The 22,328-nt window shown below is 37.2% G+C and overlaps 1 protein-coding gene across 2 annotated transcripts; it reads right to left on the bottom strand.

Annotated features, from left to right (window-relative positions):
- Positions 1–4,038: 4,038 nt before the first annotated feature.
- LOC130726010 (TNF receptor-associated factor homolog 1a-like) lies at positions 4,039–21,702 on the bottom strand. 2 transcript variants are annotated; one of them, XM_057577214.1, is made up of 13 exons: positions 21,545–21,702; positions 20,699–20,916; positions 20,501–20,612; positions 17,901–17,989; positions 17,718–17,786; positions 17,501–17,633; positions 16,398–16,556; positions 15,539–15,887; positions 14,505–14,617; positions 9,993–10,143; positions 7,055–7,530; positions 6,772–6,970; positions 4,039–5,693 (listed from the first exon to the last, which is right to left on the bottom strand). In XM_057577214.1, the coding sequence occupies exons 2-13, from the start codon at positions 20,871–20,873 to the stop codon at positions 4,296–4,298; spliced, it is 3,423 nt and encodes a 1,140-aa protein (XP_057433197.1). In that variant the 5' UTR covers positions 20,874–20,916; positions 21,545–21,702; the 3' UTR covers positions 4,039–4,295. The 2 variants fall into 2 exon arrangements, with proteins under 2 accessions (XP_057433197.1, XP_057433198.1); XM_057577215.1 differs by lacking the exons at positions 4,039–5,693; positions 6,772–6,970 and adding an exon at positions 9,493–9,577 and having other exon boundaries at positions 7,394–7,530.
- Positions 21,703–22,328: the final 626 nt, after the last annotated feature.

Below are 22,328 nucleotides of genomic sequence, written 5' to 3'. Positions count from 1 at the left end.
TCATGTGCAAAAAACTATTAAATTTCCATTTTCTTTTCAAATATTATTTTTTTTATTAAAATTTAATGTTTTGATTAGTGTGTTTTGATGTGGATAATAAATAACTTTTACTAGGATTAAATTGATTCAACTTGTGAAGTTATTTCTTAAAAATGAGATTTTTTTTTTTGGCTTCTTACCCGGGTTCGATCCCCTTTGAGGTAAAAAAATAATATCTTTGTGGCCAGGGACATCACTATTGTATCTCGAGCCAAATTAGTTACGTGGGGCCTATTTTCCTTGTGGAGATGAGAATTATGAGAGTTCTAAGTCTAATATAAAAGATAGAGACCTAATCCGCAACAATTAAAAATCTGTTCAAAAGATTATGTGGAATGAAAAGTGCAAAATTTTTTATTTGCATTGAACATTACATTTGTTCAATTAACATTTGTTATTATTTAAATTTTTGTCATTAATGCATGTCATCACTCGTTCGGAATACGGTTGTATATATGTTTATGATCCTTCCAACAAATGTTCTTCTCAGGATTGGACTTATGCTCTCATCCTTATATGAATCTAACTTGTTTACCACTAAACCAACACCTTATCGGTAATATTTTCCTATTTAACTTGCATGACAAATTACAGCTTTATATTTTTCAAATTAACTTGATTAATTATGCATGAAATTACTGTTGCACAGTTGCACTCTTCTATTTTTTTAAAAAAACAATACATTTATGATATATCATTTTCTAGATGTTTTTCCCACCCGAATGATAGCTTAAGTGGTAAGAAACATATGGGTTGAGAGAAGGAGTTTAGTGATCAATCACTGAAGGCTGAAATTTATTTTTCCGATATACATAAATTTTCTAGATTTTTTTCATAATATCATAAATATAGTTAAGACTATATAAAGAATTTATCTATATTTGTATTGTGTATAGAATTAAATACCACCTTTGTTCAGGGTTTTTCCAAATTACCCAAATAAAATTCTAACACGCAAAGTTAACAACAATAGTGCATATATATATAGTCGTCAATGTTGGCACGCATTTTCAAAAGAAATTAGGCACAATCACATTTGGATATATATAAGTATCACATTAGACTTTCAAAAAAAGTATCACATTAGAGAGATGAAATTTCATAATACATACAATTATAAGATTATAATACAATCTTGATTCAACAAGCAACTTTACAATATAAGATTATAATACAATATTCACAATTCTCATGAGAGTATTCTCTACCATGAAATACAACTTTCTATTAAAAAAGGGATAAAAAATTAAAAAAATTATACAAACAAGAAAATAAAAAAGAAAATAAAAACAATGAATCATATGTCGATCACCCAAACACAGCCTTTGAGTTCTTCCAAACTTGCTGTTTTAACTTGTAAACTGAAAAGGCTTCCATTTATGATAGCTTCTTCCAACTTGGCGGTGGTACATTTTAGGATTGCCAGCAACATTCATTTCCTTGACTGGACAATTTGTACCACCACTTCCTGGGATGTTTGTGCAGCCCGAAGGCCCTGAAGGAGGGACAGGACCCTTATCAAGGGACTGCAACCTAAGCTCTTTCTTCTCCATCTTCAAAATCCTACCACCAAAGTTTGGCTCCACATGCATTATGGTAAGAAGCAGAAGAACTACCAAAACAATGTTGAGAACCCTCATAGTGTTCCTAAAATTCACCAAAAGGATTATAATTAAGCAAATTAAATACTTAGCAAATGATATCTCTCACTAGCTAGGATTGTTGGTATTTATAATGGTAATTTGGTAGGTGGTAACCGATTTGAGGCTTTGTGACGTGTGTTTTGTTGAATGTTTTTGACTAATGACTATACTAAGATTTAAGTATTGATAATTTGTGCAGAACATGTGTTTGAATTGGTCATGAGATGGAATTAAATTGAGGTGTGTAGAGAGTTTTTGTTTCACTTGAACTTCAATTAATCCATGGTTTTTCCCAGTCCACAATCTTATCCACGCGATTAAGTGATGCTTAATATGATAATAACTATTACTATATATTGAGAGAAAGATATCAAAGTTGTAAACTTGTTTTACAAGCAAAGTTACTCGCTCCTCATGCATGAAATCGATGGTCAAGTTCGAGAAATTTCTTGGCACTGCAGTTATTGTGGATGTTACCAAATTAAGAAATAGGCATATAGAATTGTAATGTGAAAGGCTTGAACTAATGGGAACTAGGTCAAATAGTTGCAATTTATAATAGATTACCCGTCAACAAGTGAAAATATAAACTTGGTCAAATCCTACCAAAACCATGCATATCAATTAAAATAAAGTTGGTTCACTTTTAGTTCCTTTACTGGTTGATGTGTGGTTTTGATTCCTCTATGTAACTTTTGAATAAATTTACTCTCAATTTTCAAACTTATATAACTTCTTAATATGATGCGCGAGTTGTAGTGGTCGAAAGTTTTAACCCCTAAGGCTAAAAGTACAATACATATGAGCTGCATTTTTAGAGAGACTTCTAGCCTTCACCACATGAAGAAGTCCAATCGGCATCTCAAACAAAGAAAAACTTTTTGAATATACTTTTTTATCCTTTCAAGGTGAAAATAAAGCTAAAAAAGAGGAAGAGAGGATAGCTTAAATTCTGCTACTCAAGCAAAAGTTATATTAGATAAAAAGAGATATAAACGGAGAGAAATAACGAATTGATGAAAGAACATGAAACCCTAATCAAAATTGCAAGAACAGGAAAAGAAAACTTTTTGAATATACTTTGTTATCATCGGATCAATTGTACCATATGTTTTGCTTCAACTACTAAGTCCAAGAGTCAAACATCACATTTTACTCATTCTTAAACTATTATCGGTTATCTTTACTCATTAACCACTTGACTAGCCAAGTATGTTTATGTTAAAAATTTAACTTAGTATGCATTACTTATTTTCACCTCTCATTTTATAATATTTTCATCACCTCAAATCCATATTATTTGTCAATGACAAATTTCGCAAGCTGAGCTATCAGCTGTATAATTACTCATTTTTATATTTTCTTAAGGCTCATTTGTTATGTTGTATAGTATAATGTCAAATGTCATATAGTAATAAGTCTGATAGTATTAGGTCTGATAAAATTTTAATACTATACAACGGTTAGTAACACACTATATAACTTATCATTTCATTTAAATTAATATAAACATATGTTTTGTGAATAATTGAATAATGATATATATTATAAAAATGAAGATGGTATTAGTGGGTGGCAAAGATGGCGGTGACAGCAAACGTGGCTGTGATAATGGAGGTGGCGGTGATGGACGGCGGTGGTTGTGGTGGTGGCAGCGGTAAAACTAAGTGGTGGTTAGGGAGGTGGCGACGACGGTGTTGGAAGTGATGGCGGTGGCGGGGTGGAGGAAGATAGTGGTGGCGATGGTGGAAGATTGTGGCGGCGGTAGTGGCTTAGGTGGTGGCAGCGGGAGTGATGGTGTTGGAAGTGATGGTGGTGGTGGCTGCGAAGGGAGGTGGTTGTGGCGGTAGTGGTGGTGCTGGGTCATGGCGGTATCTAGTGGTGGCAGCGATGACAATGGTGGTTGAGGTGGTGGAGGCTGTGGTGGTGGTGGAAGGTGATGGTGACGGTGGTGGTGGCAGTAGCGATAGCGATGACAACAACGATGGTTGTGGCAGTGGTGGCGGAGGGCGGTGGTGGAGTGTTGGTAGTAATGATAGATGGTGGTGTGGTGGCGATGGTGGAGGGTTATGGTTGTAGCTTATACATCACACTCTTCTCATGCCTTATCCATCATATGTAAGGTGGATTAAATAATTCATCATTTTAATGTATAAGAAATGATTGATGTATAAGCTTATACAATACAATGTTAGCACCAAACAATGGACAAGTTCATAATGTATTGTATAAGCTTATACTATCATGCCTAATACGGTATGTTAAACGAGCCCTTAAAAAATTTCAAGCAACTGCACATCGGGGATGTATATTCCTATTGTTGGCGATTTATTATCATGTTTGCTGCACATCAATGTATCATGCATCTCGTCCTTTTCTAAAAAGTTTATTTCTGTAACTTTAACATGAATGAAATGGTACCTATAAAATCCCAAAAGCCCAGCACATGTATAATTTCAATCAAAAGCTGGAACCAAATTACTCAGAAACACTCTTTACAAAATGTTTTCTTATCAAGGGCTACAATCTCACTCCAATCTAAAGAGACCCAGCAATTTCTCCCTGCATTATTACATCCACTAATTTGTGGACAATCCTAGTCATCTTCTCCCTCTAAGGACCATTTGAAGGCCTGAAAATTGGATAGCCATTGACACCACAGGACATGCTTGAGTAATCTTGATAGTATGAGTAACCATTATTCTCTGGATTTCTCATTCCTAGATAAGATAGATCAGAACCAGGTACCTGCCATTGGTTTGGAACCAACCCATCTACCTTGCCATTTCCATATGCTGCTGCTGTGCTTGCCGCCTGAGGATGATATTCCCTATAAGAGTCAAATTGCCGACCAGGGGAGCTGTAACCTTGCTGAAACCCTGGATCATGGTAACTTTGCGATCTCTCAAACCGACAAGAACTGGATGCAGATCCCAAATCCTCACTTGTACCCAAGTCTCCAGGAAAAGTGAATTGCCGATTAAGCAATTGCGGTCCATCATTGAGGGGCTGGAACACTGAACTTGCCCTGGTTGCCTTTCCGATACCATGCTCCTCATCAAGCAGGTCATTAATGATATCAAGGTGCGGGAACTCATCCACCAACCCTTGGTTCTGATGCCTGGATGTTGTGCAGGCTGGGAGCTCGCTCCGCATGTTGTCTACTGGCTTGTACAGGTCAAAATTTTGAGCATCATTAAGTTTGGGAGATGGTTCATAGAGCAAGGAGGTTGTGCTGGATTCCCTTTGAGAACTTTCAAACCACTGGGGTGCATTTTGTAAAACATCCCGGGCAATCATATGAAAGGGAACACCAGACTGGACAGCCTTAGAATCTATTTTGTCATAGCCCTGGGAGAGAAACATTGGCGACGAAACCAGAGGCGTTTGTGAATAGCCAGAAGATGTGTTTACTACTGAACTTGAGCTAGAATGGGTCAGACCGGCGGCCGTTGAGGCCACATGATTCCCCATCATTGCATTTCTGTAGGACTGAGGAACATAACTATGAGTAGCAGGTGAGGGATCAGGACCCAACCGGCCAGTTGCACTTACTGAGCGTGCAAGAGGAGGATTTGTTTGATGAACCAAAGAGACAACAGAAGCGGTTGGCCTTGGACCACCAGGAACCAAAGGAGCACTAGAAGGCCTTGACATTGTAGCCCCTTGTCCCGTAGATTTTTCGGATAGTCTCGGGGGTGAAGTCTTCTGGATCTCCTTTTTGAGCACAGCTGTTGGTTGTGTGGCCAAAGTGAAAGATGAAGATGCATCTTTATCAGTCTGTTGTGAGACACCGAAAGATGCTTTCCTGACGTGAACAGGCTCTACAGTACCACTAGTTTGGTGTTCTGACTTCATTTGGACAGATGTAGGTAAGTTTCTTGGAGGACTCCTACGTGACGATGGCACTGCTGACGTCTTCTCTTTCTGTAGGCTTTCGATATCAACTGGTCTTTCAACATCAACTTGGTCTTTCCTGTGCTGCTTCTTTTGTAGTGGAAGAACTTCTTCCTATCAAGTACAAAAGCAAAAGCCTATGATGTCAAGACCAAATTGTAAAGACAGAGACTTCAATGTATAAATACACACCAATGACTGAAGCAAGACAGAAAGTTTAAAAGGAATAAACTAGACTGATGGCATTTTAAAACAAATAAATATTAATTCAGCCATCAATTTTACAACAATTCCAAGTCCTCATGCTTCAAGAAAAAGGAAGTGCAGCTCCTTTGCCACATAAATAAACACATCTTTTATTGAGGTTAAAGCAGCACATGTCAAGTCCAGGAAGGAACGAAAAACCTTAAAAGCACAAGACAATGATAACGGAGCCACTAGCAGGAATGGATAGAATGAAAGGATTTAAAAACAAATACATTTTCAGAGTAGGAAAGTGAAAGATGAGAAATATAAACATCATTTTTATACGAATACTTCAATTCTTAAAGACAGGCACATAGAAACATCACCAAGCAGTCTTCAGCTTTGCAAAACCATCTTATTTTCATCACATTCCTAGATGAGTGCGAAATAAGGCAAACTGAGGTCTTTAGTCATCTCTAATTTTTAAGACACATATAGATTCGTCATTGAAGTCGTTCATGTTAGAGATATAACATAAAAAATATTCAGGAATCTTTGCCGATTAGTTTCAACTATTGGAATAATGCATTCAGGACATGATATCATATCCTCTAAAGTTCAATTCTTATTGCCCCATTTTTCTGATAAAGAGTTGACTTTCAACACAAGGTAAGTGTACCTACACATTGCCCATACTTCAGTAACAGAAATGTTAGCAACACAAATTTTCTGACACTACAACGTTCTGTGATTGATCCATTTTCTATGAAGTTAACACATTTGTCTTGAAAGAAAATGTGTTCAAGTGTGTCAAAAACTCAACAAAGCCTGTTGCTAGCATTCCTGTACACCATTGACAGACACTTCACAGCTAAGGAAAAAAATAAATGCATATGAAATCTAACATGAGAGAAGCAGTCAAAAAACTAGGGAAAAATAATAGAACAAAAGGGAACTTGGTAATTACAGCAAAACTAAAAGGATAGGCTTCGGCTAAAAAGAGTACCTTTCTGATCACATGCTGCCCAAGCCACTTTAACCGATCCTGTAAGCAGGGTGCACCCTCAGGCTCATATTCACCAACCTTACCATTAACAGATTCGTTGTTAATATCAACAGCATCTGCAGCAGAACCAGATGCCTGACTATCCATTTCAGTTGTCCGATTATCCCCATCACATGACGCTTTAACTGGGTTCTTACTTCTGGATAAAAGCACCAAATCAAATTAACAAGCAAGGCACATTATTGATACCCATCCACATGAAAGAAACACTACTTTTACTTACCTGCTAGGCGACTTCTGGACTTTATAACTTGACAATGAGTTCCCCTTGGAGGACCCATTAATCACCACCGATGGCAATGAATCAGTAGAGCATGTTGAAGAACTGTCATCCATCACAGAACTGCTCCTTTTCTCAGTCATTCCATTTTGTACAGATGAAAGACCAGTTATACCATTGTTACTAGCCTCAGTTGGAGGATGAACCTCTGATGCATCAGTATCCCAATTGACAGGACTCACATCTCTGTCTTCGGAATCAGGCTGAAGCACTTCACCAACCCCATCCACGGAGTCAGACACATCAGAAACAACTTCAAGCACATCAAGCTTTTCATCCAGAGTTTGAATCTCCTCGTCCATGTTAGAATCTTTTTTCTCATCGGCAGCATTGTCTTCCTCCTTGTCGAGTACAGCCACAGCAGGTCTCTCCTCTCTACCTTTATCTTTTCCTTTACGATTGCTCCGTTTCTGTTTGGCCTGCAGTGACGAAACGGACTCATTGTCAGCAGTTAAAAAGGGAAATTAATACAACTCTTCTTCACACCCGCATGCATATGACATCCCTTAATCCCATAAGTAACAGGCATGGCAAAGGAAAAGGAACATCAAGAAAAAATCTTAGGAGTTATCATTCTAATTGCTGGCAAAATATTTCCAATTTAGGTATAATTAACCAAAACGTTTACTTGGTTCTGACTTCAATGCTAGCAAGTATGACCCATATCTCTGCTTATTTTGAAGTCTTCTACATACGGTGTCAATGTTTTGATCAGTGTTGTCAATCCCAGATAGCGGCCTACCCCAAAAACGCTATAGCGGTATAGCGCATAGCGGCCTAAATTTTTTGTATATTTTATATACTATAACTATATGCATATAAATGATAAAAAATACTCAATTCATGGCAGCCATAATTAACATAAAAAAGTCATAGGTGTCAAACAAAACATACTAGTACCAATAAAAGCCAAGGTAACAAAGAAGTTTAAGTATCTAGTTCACAAATTAAATTGCCTAAAAACATGAAAGTTCGATATCACTGCCTCCTAATCCTCCTAAAACTATACCATTTTCAGTATGTTTCAGAAGCAAAAAGCCTGAAATACCTAAACACAGGGTGTTTTCTTCGCACACACAGAGCTTATTGGGGGGGGGGGGGGGGGGATATTAAAGAATAAGTGTTTTAGTGTTTGGTTAGTTTCTGCTAACAGCTGTCACAGTTAGCTATGTAAGCCGTTATCACTGCATTAGTATAAAGTGTCTTGTAATCATTGGAAAACAGTGTGATGAAATTATATCAGAGAATTCTCCCTCCCTCCCTCCCTCTCATTCTCTCTTTCTTCCCTTCTATGAATTCTAACACTCAAGAAGCATATATAAAGAAGAATCATCAGCATCTTTTCTATCTCAAAGTTCAGCCTTCTGCCTTTGAATCCTGTAAAAAGCAGCCGATTTGTAAGCTGAACAAAGTTCTTTATGGTTTAAAACAAGCACCTCGGGCTTGGTATGAAAGGAAGACTACCACTCTTCTTGGCTTTGGATTTAAGGCTAGTAAATGTGATCCTTCATTGTTGATTCTAAAGACCGCTTCTCACTGCCTCTTTATTCTGATATATGTTGATGACATCATCATAACTGGGACTTCCATGACTCTCATTCAGGATCTAATCACTAAGCTTAATGACATCTTTGCTCTTAAGCCCTTAGGAGATTTGGATTACTTCCTTGGCATTCAAGTTGAGATACTTCCTAATAGCTCTCTTCTTAGGACTCGGTCAAAGTACATTGGTGATCTACTTCTTAAAGCCAATATACATGAAGCAAGTGCTGTTTCTACACCTCTTCCTGGTGGCTGCAAGTGAACAAAGATTGGTTCTGATTTTATGACTGATCCTTCTCTCTATACGTCTATTGTAGGTGCCTTACAGAATGCAACAATTACTAGACCAGAGATAGCTTATTCAGTCAACGAGGTGTGTCAATTTATGGCACAACTTCTTGACTCTCATGGCAAGTTGTTAAAAGAATATTAAGATATCTAAATGGTATATTGCAGTCAGGATTTTTGCTTCAGCCTGCTCTTTCTACTGCTTCACTGCCTATCCATGCCTTTTGTGATACTGACTCGGCTTCAGATCCAGATGATAGAAGATCTACATCAGGATCATGTATTTTTCTTGGTCTCAACTCTCAAACCAATCACTTAGTGGTCTAAAAAGCAGCAACTTGTAGCCCATTCTAATGCTGAAGCTGTGTATGGCAGCCTTCCCTTATTGTTGCTGAAGTTCTTTGGGTTCAATCTCTACTTAGTGAGCTTCAAGTCACCACATCTGTTCCACAATCCGTGGCCCTGTCATAATCCGAACAAAGCACACGGAGCTTGACATTTTCTTTGTTCTAGAGAAGGTGATACTAAGTCTCTTGTTGTCTTTCATATACCTGCTGCTGACCAGATTGCTTATCTTCTAACTATAGCACTTCCCAAGCAGAGATTTATTGAATTAAGAGATGAACTCAGTGTTTTCTGCAAAAAACGCCCGAGTTTATGGGGAGAATGTTAGAGACAATCTTAGTTATAGCTTAGTTAGCTTTAGTTAGTCAAGTTCTATTGTTCGCAGAATCTACTAGAAACTGTTGTAGACAGCTATGACTATTCTCTATATAGTCATGTGCTTGTAACTGAATTGGTTAAGAAATAATATCAGAGTTTTTCCTCCCCCTCTCTCTCTCTGTTTAATTTCTGCTAGGATTCTAACAAGAGGAAATTCAAATAATAATTTAATCTCAAGTCTATTTAATGTCTCATAAATTTGCATTTCAATCTGACAGATAATCAAATAGTAACATCAAGACAACCAAAAAATACGGCAGCGACCATGAAATCAATTATAGGATATTAGAGATTCTTGACAGTGCAACAAATTAGATATGTGCAAGACCTGTTTCTTCTTTGACTTCTTTTCCCTCTCATTAACTCCACGTTTTGCCTTCTGCTCGCTTTCAGCTAGCCATGCTGCCTCCTCTTCACGGATGAGCTCTTCTTGTCTCTTCAAAGCAACAGCTTCCTGATAGGAAACCTCAATTTTATTGCTGCACCCATTAAGTAAAGTAAATAATTAGGAATTAGGATAACCTAATACATTTACATCCTACAAACTGCAAATACATACAAGTAAAAAGAAAATTTCAACGAAAATAATGAACAGTACAGAAATATTAAACACACATTACCAAAATCAAGTTAAACACGTATTGTTTATTATTCATAAAGTCAAAACCTCATAAAGCAAAGCCCTTATACTTGAGGGCCAGGTCATTGGAGAATATTCGATCGGCAACACCTCATACAGAAAAGAAAAAAAACAGAGCCAAGGTCGGCAGAGAATAGGGGTGTTAAACGGATCTATTTACCCACAATCCATCCACGATGACATCCATCCAATTATAGCTTGTACTGAATGTTAGTTGTAAAAACACGGTGTATGGTTGGATCAGTTTTTAACATGGTCCGCCATAGAATTGCCCATGGATTAAATGGATGATTTTTAACAAATTTAAAACAAAAATTCTCTCTCTCTGTCCCTTCTCTCTCCCCCATCTCTCTTGTAGTAGTTTTGTGCATTAAAATCAAATATTAATTTTTATGATTCAATCAAATGTTAAAAATGGGAAAAAATTAAAGAAATATTTCAAATACTGGACATGAGAATCCATAAATAAGGTAGTAACTACTTATTAATATGTAACAAGTTGAAGTTCTTTATAATTGAGAGTGGTAAACAAGTACATGTATTCATTTTTTATGGTACATGCTAAGTTGTCAATCACGGATAGTCGCGGACACCCAAACTACAGGGATTGCGGGATCATGCATAGCGGGATGACCGCGAAACGGTGGTCGTCAAATGTTCGTCGAAGAAAAGGATGGACAGTAGTCCTCACTCTTAAGGCAGAGGAACAGAAAAGACGCGTTTTGCACATAGGGGAGAAGACTCTATTTCACACCTAGGGTTTTTTTGTAGGGAAATTCCAGCAAAGGCCCTAAAAGTACCCATTTAGGTTTAAAGTTGAGGGAATTTTTGTAAGTCTCGTGGATTCATGTGGAAATTTCAAAAATACCCCTAAAAATACCCAATTCAAGTTTTAAGTAGACGGCATTTTCCACAGGTGCGGGTCATCTTCCTTGTCGCGTCGTGATTCAACGAGAACATCCGCGAAATCACCCATGATAGAGGTCGCTCCAGCCGTGATGGCAAACTAAGACACGACAAGCCATGTAGTCCCAGAACATGGTGCGACGCAACATAGGGTGCATGTTCTTGGTTTTTAACACAATAACGTATATTTCTAATTTTGTAAAATATGTATTTATGAGGTTTTTTACAAAAACAAGAATTAATATTTTTTGTTTATCGATTAGTAATTAAATTAAATTTTGAGAAATTCACATGGAATTTTTGAAAAGTTTTGACAGAGAGAGATCATTCACGTACTTTCACCACAAAACCATAAGGCAATACGTGAGTCGACTCGTTCACTAATATATTGTTTTCCCTTGCTTTTCCATCCAATATGGGACTTCTTTATTCACACTTGTACTCCAACACTCCCCCTTTAAGTGTGAATCCATTTTTATTTTATTTTTTGCTTGAGCTTGTACTTAGCGGAACTTCAGAGGTCGTTGGATTTGTGCTCCTTCATTTAAGTCTCAGAGACATTACAACTTGCTTTATCTGGACTTGTACTCAAGCGGAACCTCGAAGGTCGCTGGACTTGTGCTTCGTCATCTTGAGTCTCAGAGGCCTATGTGTTTTTCCCTTTTTTTATTGAGCTCATTCATTTTTTTGGGGGCGGGGGGATCATGAGCCGTTAGGCATTTTTGGCTCTGATATCATATTATAATTTAGGTTAGTTGTTAGGCAGATAATGAGATGGGCTAGGGAGATCACATCCACATTGAGGTAAGAGCACAAGTGATTTGGGCGTCGTCATCCACATACTTTCACCACAAAACATAAAGGCAATGGACGAGTGGGTCAATTCACTTATATACTGCTTTTTTGTTGCTTTTCCATTCAATGTGAGACTTCTTTATTTACACTTGTACTCCAACAAAAGGAGACAGAGGAGGGAGAGACAATGAGAGAGGAACGGAGAGAAGTTCGATTAAAAAGGTGTAAAAAGATTAAATTTATGGATGGATTGGATATCCATCCATTAAAAATTCATTAATGAATGGATGGGTTGAATTTTATTTAATTGGTCATGGATGAATTAGATTTTCTTAAACAATTTCAATGTATCATAAATGGGGAAATGGATTATCCGTTACAATCCAATTCAAAATTCATTTGATCCGTCCATTTGCCACCCCTAACAGAGAATGACAGGCTGAAGCATTCCACATTTTAACAACTTTGCTTGGTCATATGGCTGACATCCCCTTCTATCTCCCAATCATTTTGTATGAAGATCCAAAGAATTTAAGGTGTGATCTATGTTTCCAATTGTGGATTGTGGAGTGTGACAGCCACCGAAAAAACTGGGATAACGGGATTTCACATAGCAGGATGGCTGCGAAATGGTGGTCACCCGAGGTTCGTTGGACATGCAAAGGCACATGACTTCGCATTTCTCTTCCTTTAGGGTTTGTGTGAAGTTTACAGAAAATCCCCCTAATAGTGCCCCACTTTAATTTAAAGTCAAGGGCATTTGGCTAAGTTCAGGTAGCCTTCCCTGTTTTACCGCGACCTCATGCGAAAATCCGCAAAATTGGAAGTGAGACGGGATGGGACACACCGCCCCAGTGGTTGTGATACTCGTCGTATTATATGATCTCCAACTTTTACCTCTATGCTAGACTGATGCTCATACTAAACCTACTTCCATATACTCTACTTTACTTTTGAGTCTAAATGATGTGTTTAAATGTTTGTCACCATGAGTCTAGTTTTACATTTATTGCTTCTCCCGGTTCTTCAACTCATACTATAATATCAGCAAAAAATAAAACGCCCGCGCACGAGGCGTCATATCTTGAGCTTATTCGGTATGCACGTGAAGAACTAAAAGGAAAAGATAAGAACACAAAGTTAAACCCCATGCACCCCTATTCTTGAAGGGAAATCTTCAAAATTCCAACCTTGTTTTCCACGCTAGTAGGGACCCCCTCACACATACCTTTTATTGCTTGAATTTAAGCAATGCTAACTCCTTTGTTCTCTTGTGCTTTCTACAAAACCTTTCTAGGTACTACATCACCGTGTGTAGGTCTCTCTAATTTCTCAAATATCTCTTCATTAGTCTTCTTAGCAAGTGTATAGCTTCCATAGTTAATCTCCCCGGCATAAAACCAAGTTGATTCCCCTCTCAATTACTCTTACCCAGGCTTGTGAATCGCGCACCATAGAGGCGAAATCGCGCCGTCACTAGACCTTCCCGTCGCGGTCGTCGGACCCACTTTTGCGGTCAGATTCGCAGCTATGGCAGTGCTATTTCGCACCTACAAGGACTAGGGTTGGTTTGTTCTGAACAAAAGAGAATTTCTGAAAAGTCAAGGGTGCCCTCAAAATTAGAACGTTAGGGTTATTAGTTGGGGGTATATTTGGTTTTCAGTTCTTATAGTCGGGGCTATTGCTGGTTTTTCAGCTCTACTAGTGGGGGGTATTTTTGGTTTTTTCAGTTCTTAAAACCCTAAAGAGACCCGTAATTCGATCTAAAATTTGTGCTGCCTCCTTCAACCTTTCTTCTCCCTTACCCTGCACGTGCGCCACTCGGACCACCTTCCAGCCACCTTTCAGGGTCTTCTGGTGATTTCTCCGTCCTCCATCCTCCTTCTTCCTCCTCCTTCTTCAGTGTAGTGGCCATCCTGTTATACGCTATACGTTTTTTGGGCTGGCCACTTTCCGAGATTGACCAGCCTGCTCTCTCCATAAACATCATAGTAACTCATGAGTTTAAGGATTAACCATTCTACAGTTTGCGGAGTTATGTATGTCACCTCTGTTTTAAAAAATTATAAATTAAAGAACTCCTCCATTAAACCTAAATCCTCTTATAGAAACAGAATTGCTAAAAATTTAACATTAAACTGAAAGTATAGGTAAATATAAAATATATCAAATTGGTTTACATCATAACTGACTGATGTAAATTTAAGGAGACTGCTTGCTAATGATCATTAATTCATCACCGACAAACAACATCCATTAACACAAAAGATAACCAAACTCAATTCAAAGGTAGCAAGAACTAAAATGAAGACTATATAAATGAGAAGTTAACCTAGAAAACTTAAAGGGCCCAGAACTAATCACGTATACTACCTGAAGACTATATAAATGAAGATAACCAAACTCAATTCAAAGGTAGCAAGAACTAAAATGAAGACTATATAAATGAGAAGTTAACCTAGAAAACTTGAAGGGCCCAGAACTAATCACGTATACTACCTGAAGATATGGGCAAGGACAAATATTTCCAAAGTCCTGCGCCCCAATTCTGTGAGGCGCCTTTCATCACGCTCTATAGAATCTTTATTGAAGTCCTCCCCAGAGTTTCCATCCTGCAAAAAAAAAAAAAAGGTGAGTCAGGTGTCTTAGGGCATGTTTGCTTTTTCAGTTGAAAAACTACATTCGGTTCATTGAAATTCAAGAATGCGCGATACGAGGCCTCATAACGTACAAAAAGTGAAAGGAACCTTGGACCTCTGTTGGGGTTTAGATAGGCTAAATTAAAACCCAAACATTCACTTAGCAATCAAAAGAATTCTAAAGTTATCAAGTCAAAATGTGTCATATCCATGACTGACAGTTTAACAGGTGACAGAAGACACCATTTCACTAACCAGAACTTCTTTAAGCTTATCCTGTCCAGAATATCAGTAGTCTAATACATCTACAGAAATATGGGTCTATAAAGCTGTATGAACTCAACCTTAATTCAAATAACAAAGGTAGCAACAGACTGCATACACAATCAGGTTGTGAATTAGGTTGTCGAATAGGGGGGGTCACTTTTGAGGGTAAAGTACATCATCACAACCATTGATCACGAAATCCATAGTTGAGATTGTAATCATATATACTTGCACATGTTGGTATTTAAATCTCATCCATTAATTTTTCAATCAACGGTTTTGATGCCTTACTTTGCCCCCTAAAGAGACTCTCGGCTTAGAGGAGCTAAATCCCATATGTTTATGTAGATAACAACCTAAATTCAAATTTTCAAATTACAAAGTTGTAACAGACTACAATCTGTGGCTGTACAAAGCAGATAAAATCAGATAACTACACAAGAACGAAGTTCTATTCTTTTCCCTGGCTTCAACCTGAAAATGAGACTGTTTTCTAATCCCTATTACTATTTCAATTCCCTAAAATATCTTGCACTAATACCACAGGGTTCAAATGGCTTACCCAATATCACCAGACATCAACATACTTTCTCACATAACCTTTTAGCAACAAACTATTTTTCTCACCTTTGTGCGATTTTGAGGACCCTTCTCATCTTTAGGAGGCAGAGGCTCTATGGTAGCCCTCTCAAGTAGCAGTAGAACATCATCCACCAGTACAAACATATCTTTCTCAGCACGAACAATTGTTGCTGGCATTTCTTCAGCATCCAACAATTTTACCCTATTTTTCTTGCAGTTACTCTGGCTTTCAAGAGCCTTCAATCCACTATACAAGGAGTCCATTACCAAAGTGGAAGTCACTTCTTTCTCTATAAAGAAGTGCTTCACAACTAATTTCAGAATTACATCCATCCTTTCTCTAGACATGCGGCGCCTAGCAGATTGATCAATTTCACGCCAGAAAGTACAGAAGCTGTAAATATTGTAAATTAACATTTGATCAGCCAATATAATCAGACATTACAAATTAAAGATCTGGCGTAAAGTGGTAATGAGTCCTAATACAATATATAAACAGGATAAACAGTTTATATCCCTCTTTAATAACAATATCAAGACAGATTAAACTTATTATAGGATATAGGATACGTAATATACCAATAAAGTCAAACTTCATATGCATAAAAAAAAAGGCATCAACTACATGAAAATTCGTATAATGCATCGTACCATTGCTACATTAACCAGATTAAACTACAGTATCACTTTTCCTTACCAACATGTCTTATTTTGCACTTTTCTGGTTTTAAGGAAAATTAAAATGAAAATTGATAAATTAATCATCACCAACATTGAAAGGAAATACTCCTGACTCTTCTAGGCAACACTTCTGAGAATGATATGAATGACAACATACATGATGGGATAAATTAGAAATATGTGACAAAAGGTTGAGATGCTTTTAAAGATAAGCACGAAATACCTTGACCATTTAGCTTTATCCTCTATCAACTTCCCGAGCTTGCTTCTTCTCTCCTCCACAAAACGCCGGCAAATTTGTTCTACATTTGTCAAATATACCCGAACAAGTTCTCTCCTATACTGACAATCAAGGCAACGAAAAGGCCTGTCAGCTTTTTCCCTGTGCATTAAAACAAAAGATATGGTCATACATCTAAATCAAAAGTTCCAAGGTATATTGCATTGTTGCCAAAAAAAACAATTAAGATCCAATCTAGCTTCAACACAATATTCGAAAGGGTTTATTTAAGGTATAGAGAGGAAAAAGGAATGAAGATTATTATTTTATTGATATATCAAATATTGGGTGTGATCTTACAAAAGACAAACACTTATCTTCTTTATACTAATGGAAGACTCCAAATCCTACTCAAACAGGAAAACTAATTAAGACTCGTGATTCTAACGAAAAAAGGAAACAAATCAATATGAATGAGGAAATAAAGAAACCAATCCTAAATAATAATCTAAAACACTCTAAGAAATTATCAAGATATTGTAACATATCTTCTTATATTCTAATAGTCATTATTTACCTTTTCAAAACTATTCTTTCTGGCATTCTGCTAAAATGACTTAATGTATTTTACTTAAAACAAAAAATATCTTAGACTGGTATGCATAAAAATACTTCAAATATCTTTACAAATGTAAAGTGTTTATAATTTTGGCCTGACGTTACTTAGTTTCACATTAGTCATTATTAAAGAAAAACTAAGATGTCAATTTAACAAGTTTCTAACCATTAAACAAGTCAACTCCAAAGATAAAGAAGCTAACAGCCAACCTTTGGCAACAATTCTGAATATGTTAATCTTGAAATTTCACTCAATGAACCAGATGAGAAACAAACACAAAAAGTTGCAACTTTTTATAAGTTTGTTTCAACTTTTTATCAAACATGCACTAAGTAGTAGATTAATGAACATTTATACTTTCTCCTTTCTAGATAAGTACATAAATGGAGTGAAAACCGTGTAAGATAACCTTAATGACCAGGTACACTGTATACAAGATGATGTGTGCATATTTGTAAGATTGTAAATAAAATATAAGATAGAACACCTAATCACTTGAACTTGAGCTTTTATTATCAGATTGTCAGATGAGTCAACAAAGCCGTCATACACCTTCGAGAGCTCCATAAACTTTTTCCATCCCCAGTCATGCTCCTTCTTCCAAAATCGGTGCAATGTATCTATAAAACTCAAGCGAAAATAACTCAACAATGCTGTTAAGAAAAATTTAATTTAAATAATTAGGCCAATTATTTAACACTGACCAGAATATTTAGATTTCTTCGGGTCCTTATTAACCACAGCTATCGTAAATTGTGCAAAATGACTCCATCCTGTATTACCCCCAAAAAAGAAGGGAGAACAAAAATGAAAAAAGTACTATGAGACCATGAGTAGCTAGCAGATGTAATATAACTAATGCAATCTTAAAAATTTACAAATCAAACCTGGAAGAAGTTTGTCATGATTAGCAACACAGAGAAACAGAGAGAGATGATTGCAGACATCACAACCTTGTGGATAAATTAAAATATACCTGCCACATACCACAACATGATTACGACAATTCCAACTAACATGTAGAGCATGTGTCAAGTCATCAGGACTGTCTCAGCAAATCCTATATGCAAATGTTAGATTACAGTACCAACTCTGAATCAGGTATATTAATTCTATGATTACTACTCCTGATATAAGACACACCGTCCACAAATCAAATAAACAGTATATTTCCATCGTCTGACATATTAGAATGTTAAACAGTAAGAAATTCTCTTGTAAATGCCTGAAAATTGGAGTACTGGAAGGGGAACTAAGCAGTGGCGGATTTACCGCCTGGCGTGGTCGGGCTTATGCCCGAGCTCTAGAGAAAAAAAATAATTTTTTCTTTGGACCAGGATATCTTTTAGGCCCAAAAAAAAAAAGAAAAAAGGGCAAAATTTTAAAGTCTGAAGTGAAACCCTAATCTGGAGGCAAGTGTAATGAAAGGGGAAAATCTAGCTTGATCGATTTCATGAACACTGCTTCCTTCACGAGTTCAAGGCTTCACCACTGGGCTCTGAGTTGATCGATTCATTCGATTGGAACCTCCTCTGGCTTGATTGATTGTTGTCTCTTTCTCTCTGAGGTTCCATAATCTCCATAGATCTCGTCCTGTGGCCGCGCTTGTGGGGCTGTGGGTGAGTGAAGAGGGGGAGCAGCCTGCATGCGGTGGCCGGTGGTGGGTGAGGATGAAGCGGTCAACAGTGGGTCATGGGTATTGGGTGAGGCAGTGAGGCGTGAAGTGAGGGTGAGTGACAGAGTGAAGAGGGTTGAGAGGCAGAGAGTGAACGCAGAGAGTGAGTGAGGCTTGAGATTTGAGAAGTGAGAATTCAATGTGTTGGATGCGTGGGGTTTCCTTTGTCTCCATTCCAGGAAGAGCTTTTTCACTTTATTGGAATTCAATTGTGACTACCTTTCTCTGTTTTTGTATCTGTTCTGTTTTCTTCTATTTTCCTATGCTTTCCTTGTACAATTGTTTTTTGGACCTGCCCCTTAGTGGTTTTGAATAAATTATTGGTTTACCCAAAAAAAAAAGATGGGAATTGGGAAAGGAAAAGTGAGACTTGAAGTGAGAATTGAGAGGTGAATTGGGGAAAATTGTATAAGATGGGAAACTTTGAATGAGAAGAGTCAGAAGTGATTAGGGGAATTGGGAATGAGAAAGTGAGACTTAAATTCATGAATTGGACTTGTCTTTTTCTTATTTTGTACTCCCTCCGGTCCTATTTATAAGCATGAAAGAGAAGAAAAATCTTGGTCCTTTTTATAAGAACCAAATGAAAGTTTGAGCTATATTAATTATTTTTTTCCAATGATGTCCTTATTAATTCTAACTTGTAAAATGTGTCTCATTAATTATTCTCTCTCTTTCTCACTTTCCAACACTAATAACAAAGGGTAATTTTGGAAGTTTATTTTGATTGAAGACAAATTTAATGCATTTTATCTAGTTTAACTACATTTCTTAAACTATGTGAATTTTTTTTTGTTGCTTATAAATAGGACCGGAGGGAGTATTGTCTAACGAAATGAAACTCAAATTAGCTATATTTTTGTTGGTAAAATGACGAGTCTTTTTTATTTGGGTTTATAACTATTTATATATTGTGGCGTGTGAATTTAAGGTTTAAAAATTTGCCCAGGCTTCCCCAAATTTCTGGTTCCGCCACTGGAACTAAGTAAGTTTGTAACCGAAATCAATATTTTTCCCTCTCAACAGAGATGCTTTAGAGATCAATTACGTACAAAAAAACTCGTCAGACTAACAAGACCATGAAAAGTTTTATCCGCCAAATGAGGTCGGCTAATATCGATCACACTATGCCATTGAGCTCGATCAAAAATCAAATTCTATGAGCTATTATTGACGATGCCAGGATTCTATTTGGGCATTATATTCATAAACATCAATGCATAAGTGAGTGACGCAAAAAGAGAGTGAATGAGGGAGAGACGAGGAGGTACAAAAAATTATGCTGGACTATACCCTTTTTCATGAAACAACAAATTTCCAGTATACTATAAAGGAATGAAGGTGTAAATTAAAATGATGCAGAAAAGTCTAGAATTACACTATGTTTGGTTGGACAGGAAGGGAGAATTTTTTTAAAACTTATCATGTTTGGTTCAAATTTTAGGAGACGAGGGGAATGGAGGGGCCAAAACCCCTCGTAACTCAATTTTGTCTCCCCTCCATAAGTAGGAGGATTTGGAGGGGAAATATTCCGTATAACAAAAGTACTCATTCTCATGTTTTAAAACTTAAATCTGCAATTTAAAAGTAAGGGCAGTTAAAGTAAACTTGTTTTAAAATCCCTCTCCTGCCCTCATGAACCAAACATGAAAGGGGTTATTTCCCCTCCCCTGCCATCCCCTCTCCCCTCCTCTTAAAAAACATAATAAGAATTAAAATTCCTCCCCTCCCCTCCGCAGACCAAACACGCCCTTAAGCTATAAAGCACACCAAAATCATGCAAGGCAAATAAGCATATCCAAAGCCACATACCACTTGTAGCTGCCAACCTCAAATGCACTACTACGGAGTTCCCTTTTGTTAATCTGAGAAAAATTTTCGATCTTCCATGTATATTTTCCATACAACTCAGAAGGTTTTGGACCTGTAAAGAGATAAAAAAAAGAAATTAGATTTAAACAAATGTTGGTGGAAACATTACACTTTTAATAATAGTTACAAATTCACAACCATCATCATCATCGTCAGTGTCCCAGTAAGGGGGTGAAGTCGACGGAGTCCCATTCTCCACCTGCTCAGAAGACCGCCATTCTGCCAAGGCTTCCCCAGATTGACAACGCTGCCCATTAAATATTCCCTCCACAGATTTTCCCACTCCAGATTCCTCACTCGCAGTCCCAGCCATTCCCAGATTAAGCACTATTTCACTGACACTCCTCCTACAACAGCTGCTCACAAGAAGCACAAAAACAAAGCGCCAAAATCAGTCCCTTAAAACCCACATTGTATCGTAACATAGTAAATCATTCAAAAAAACTTCTGGGCATAAATAAATCATGCAACAAAAACAGAGTGAAACTTTACCACTTACAAGTTATCAATTTTGAACAAAAACAGAGTTAAAAGAACGAATTGTCACGGGCAATCAAAGGGGATGAATATATACAACGAATTCAAATGCCAGTAATTCACCAATTGAAACATAAACAAAAACAAGTAACAATTGGAAATGAAACTTCACCTTAGAAAAATTCAAAAGAAAAACCCATGAATAAAACCCTAAAATGAAAATTGAAAAAAACAAGAAATTAAACCCAAAACCAATAAAGTGAAATTAAACAAAGCCCGAATTAAGCCACAAGATTACAATCAAGTGGTCGATGCAAATTGCATGACCGAAAATCCTCGGAAAGAATCGTTGCCCGAAAACAAATGAGATCTCGAGCTACGATTCCCGTGAAAAGCATTGATCGAAATCAAGGGAATGACGCAGAGGAACGCCAAGAAAAACCCCATCAACGAAAAAACAAGAAAACAACAAGGTGAATCGGAAAAGGACATCGAATCAAATGGAACCTGGAATCAAAGGAGGAGATAGCAATAGCGGCGTGAGAATCTGGAGCTCTGAGATTTTAGAGAGAGAAAGACGACGAAGAGAGAGAGAGGGGGATGAGAGAGAAAGAAGAGGTAGAGGGAGGTGGTGAACAACGGAGAGAGAGCAAAGAACAAAATTTTGGTTTTTTTTATTTTTTATTTCATTTTGTCTTTTTTGTAAAACAAATTATGGATTTTCCTTATGGTTTTATTTCTTATTTTTTGCCCTCCTGGATTGGAACAAATGAAAAATGATAATTATGTTTATTTTACACTTAGTAAGGATTTTGGAACCAACACAGTTTAGATTATAAAAAACACAAATTGATATGAAGAGAAGATCAACGTTTGAAAATTTTATATTAGACAAATATTTAGGTAACATAATGGTAGAAAGAGAAATACCACATTCAGACTTACCGGGTAATGCGCTTGCTCCTTGGTATGTATGGTCGGCTACTACCGTAAGTGGGTTCGCATTATGTTAGAATGGCCCCGGAGCGTTATTGAAGCAACCTTCCGGTCTGATCCACTATTGATTTTCCTCCTGAGCAAATGATGTGTCTATCAGAAGTATTTTGAAGCTACATTTTATTCATTCATTGCAGGCTTTGGGAGGATCAACTTTAAGGGTTGCGCGTGTGTTGTGTTTCTGAAGCATTGTGAAGCTTCAATCCATGTTTATTGAAGAGGGTTTTGGTCGTGATTCGAAATTGATTGAGAGGGAATGTGGACGAGAAAAAATCGTTGTGCAACTCTTCGTGGT

This window comes from Lotus japonicus, chromosome 6 (assembly GCF_012489685.1).
Source record: "Lotus japonicus ecotype B-129 chromosome 6, LjGifu_v1.2".
NCBI classification, from domain to species: Eukaryota; Viridiplantae; Streptophyta; class Magnoliopsida; order Fabales; family Fabaceae; genus Lotus; species Lotus japonicus.
This window is presented reverse-complemented; position numbering and strand designations above follow the sequence as displayed.

What these genes read in the sequence shown, in the direction of transcription:
- LOC130726010 (XM_057577214.1), bottom strand. Translation starts at nt 20,873, where the DNA reads ATGGCTGGGACTGCGAGTGAGGAATCTGGAGTGGGAAAATCTGTGGAG. An exon ending in TCATGACAAACTTCTTCCAG is followed by an intron (nt 17,787 to 17,900) that starts GTTTGATTTGTA and finishes GGGGTAATACAG; the next exon opens with GATGGAGTCATTTTGCACAA. An exon ending in GTCCAGAAGTCGCCTAGCAG is followed by an intron (nt 6,971 to 7,054) that starts GTAAGTAAAAGT and finishes GCTTTTATCCAG; the next exon opens with AAGTAAGAACCCAGTTAAAG.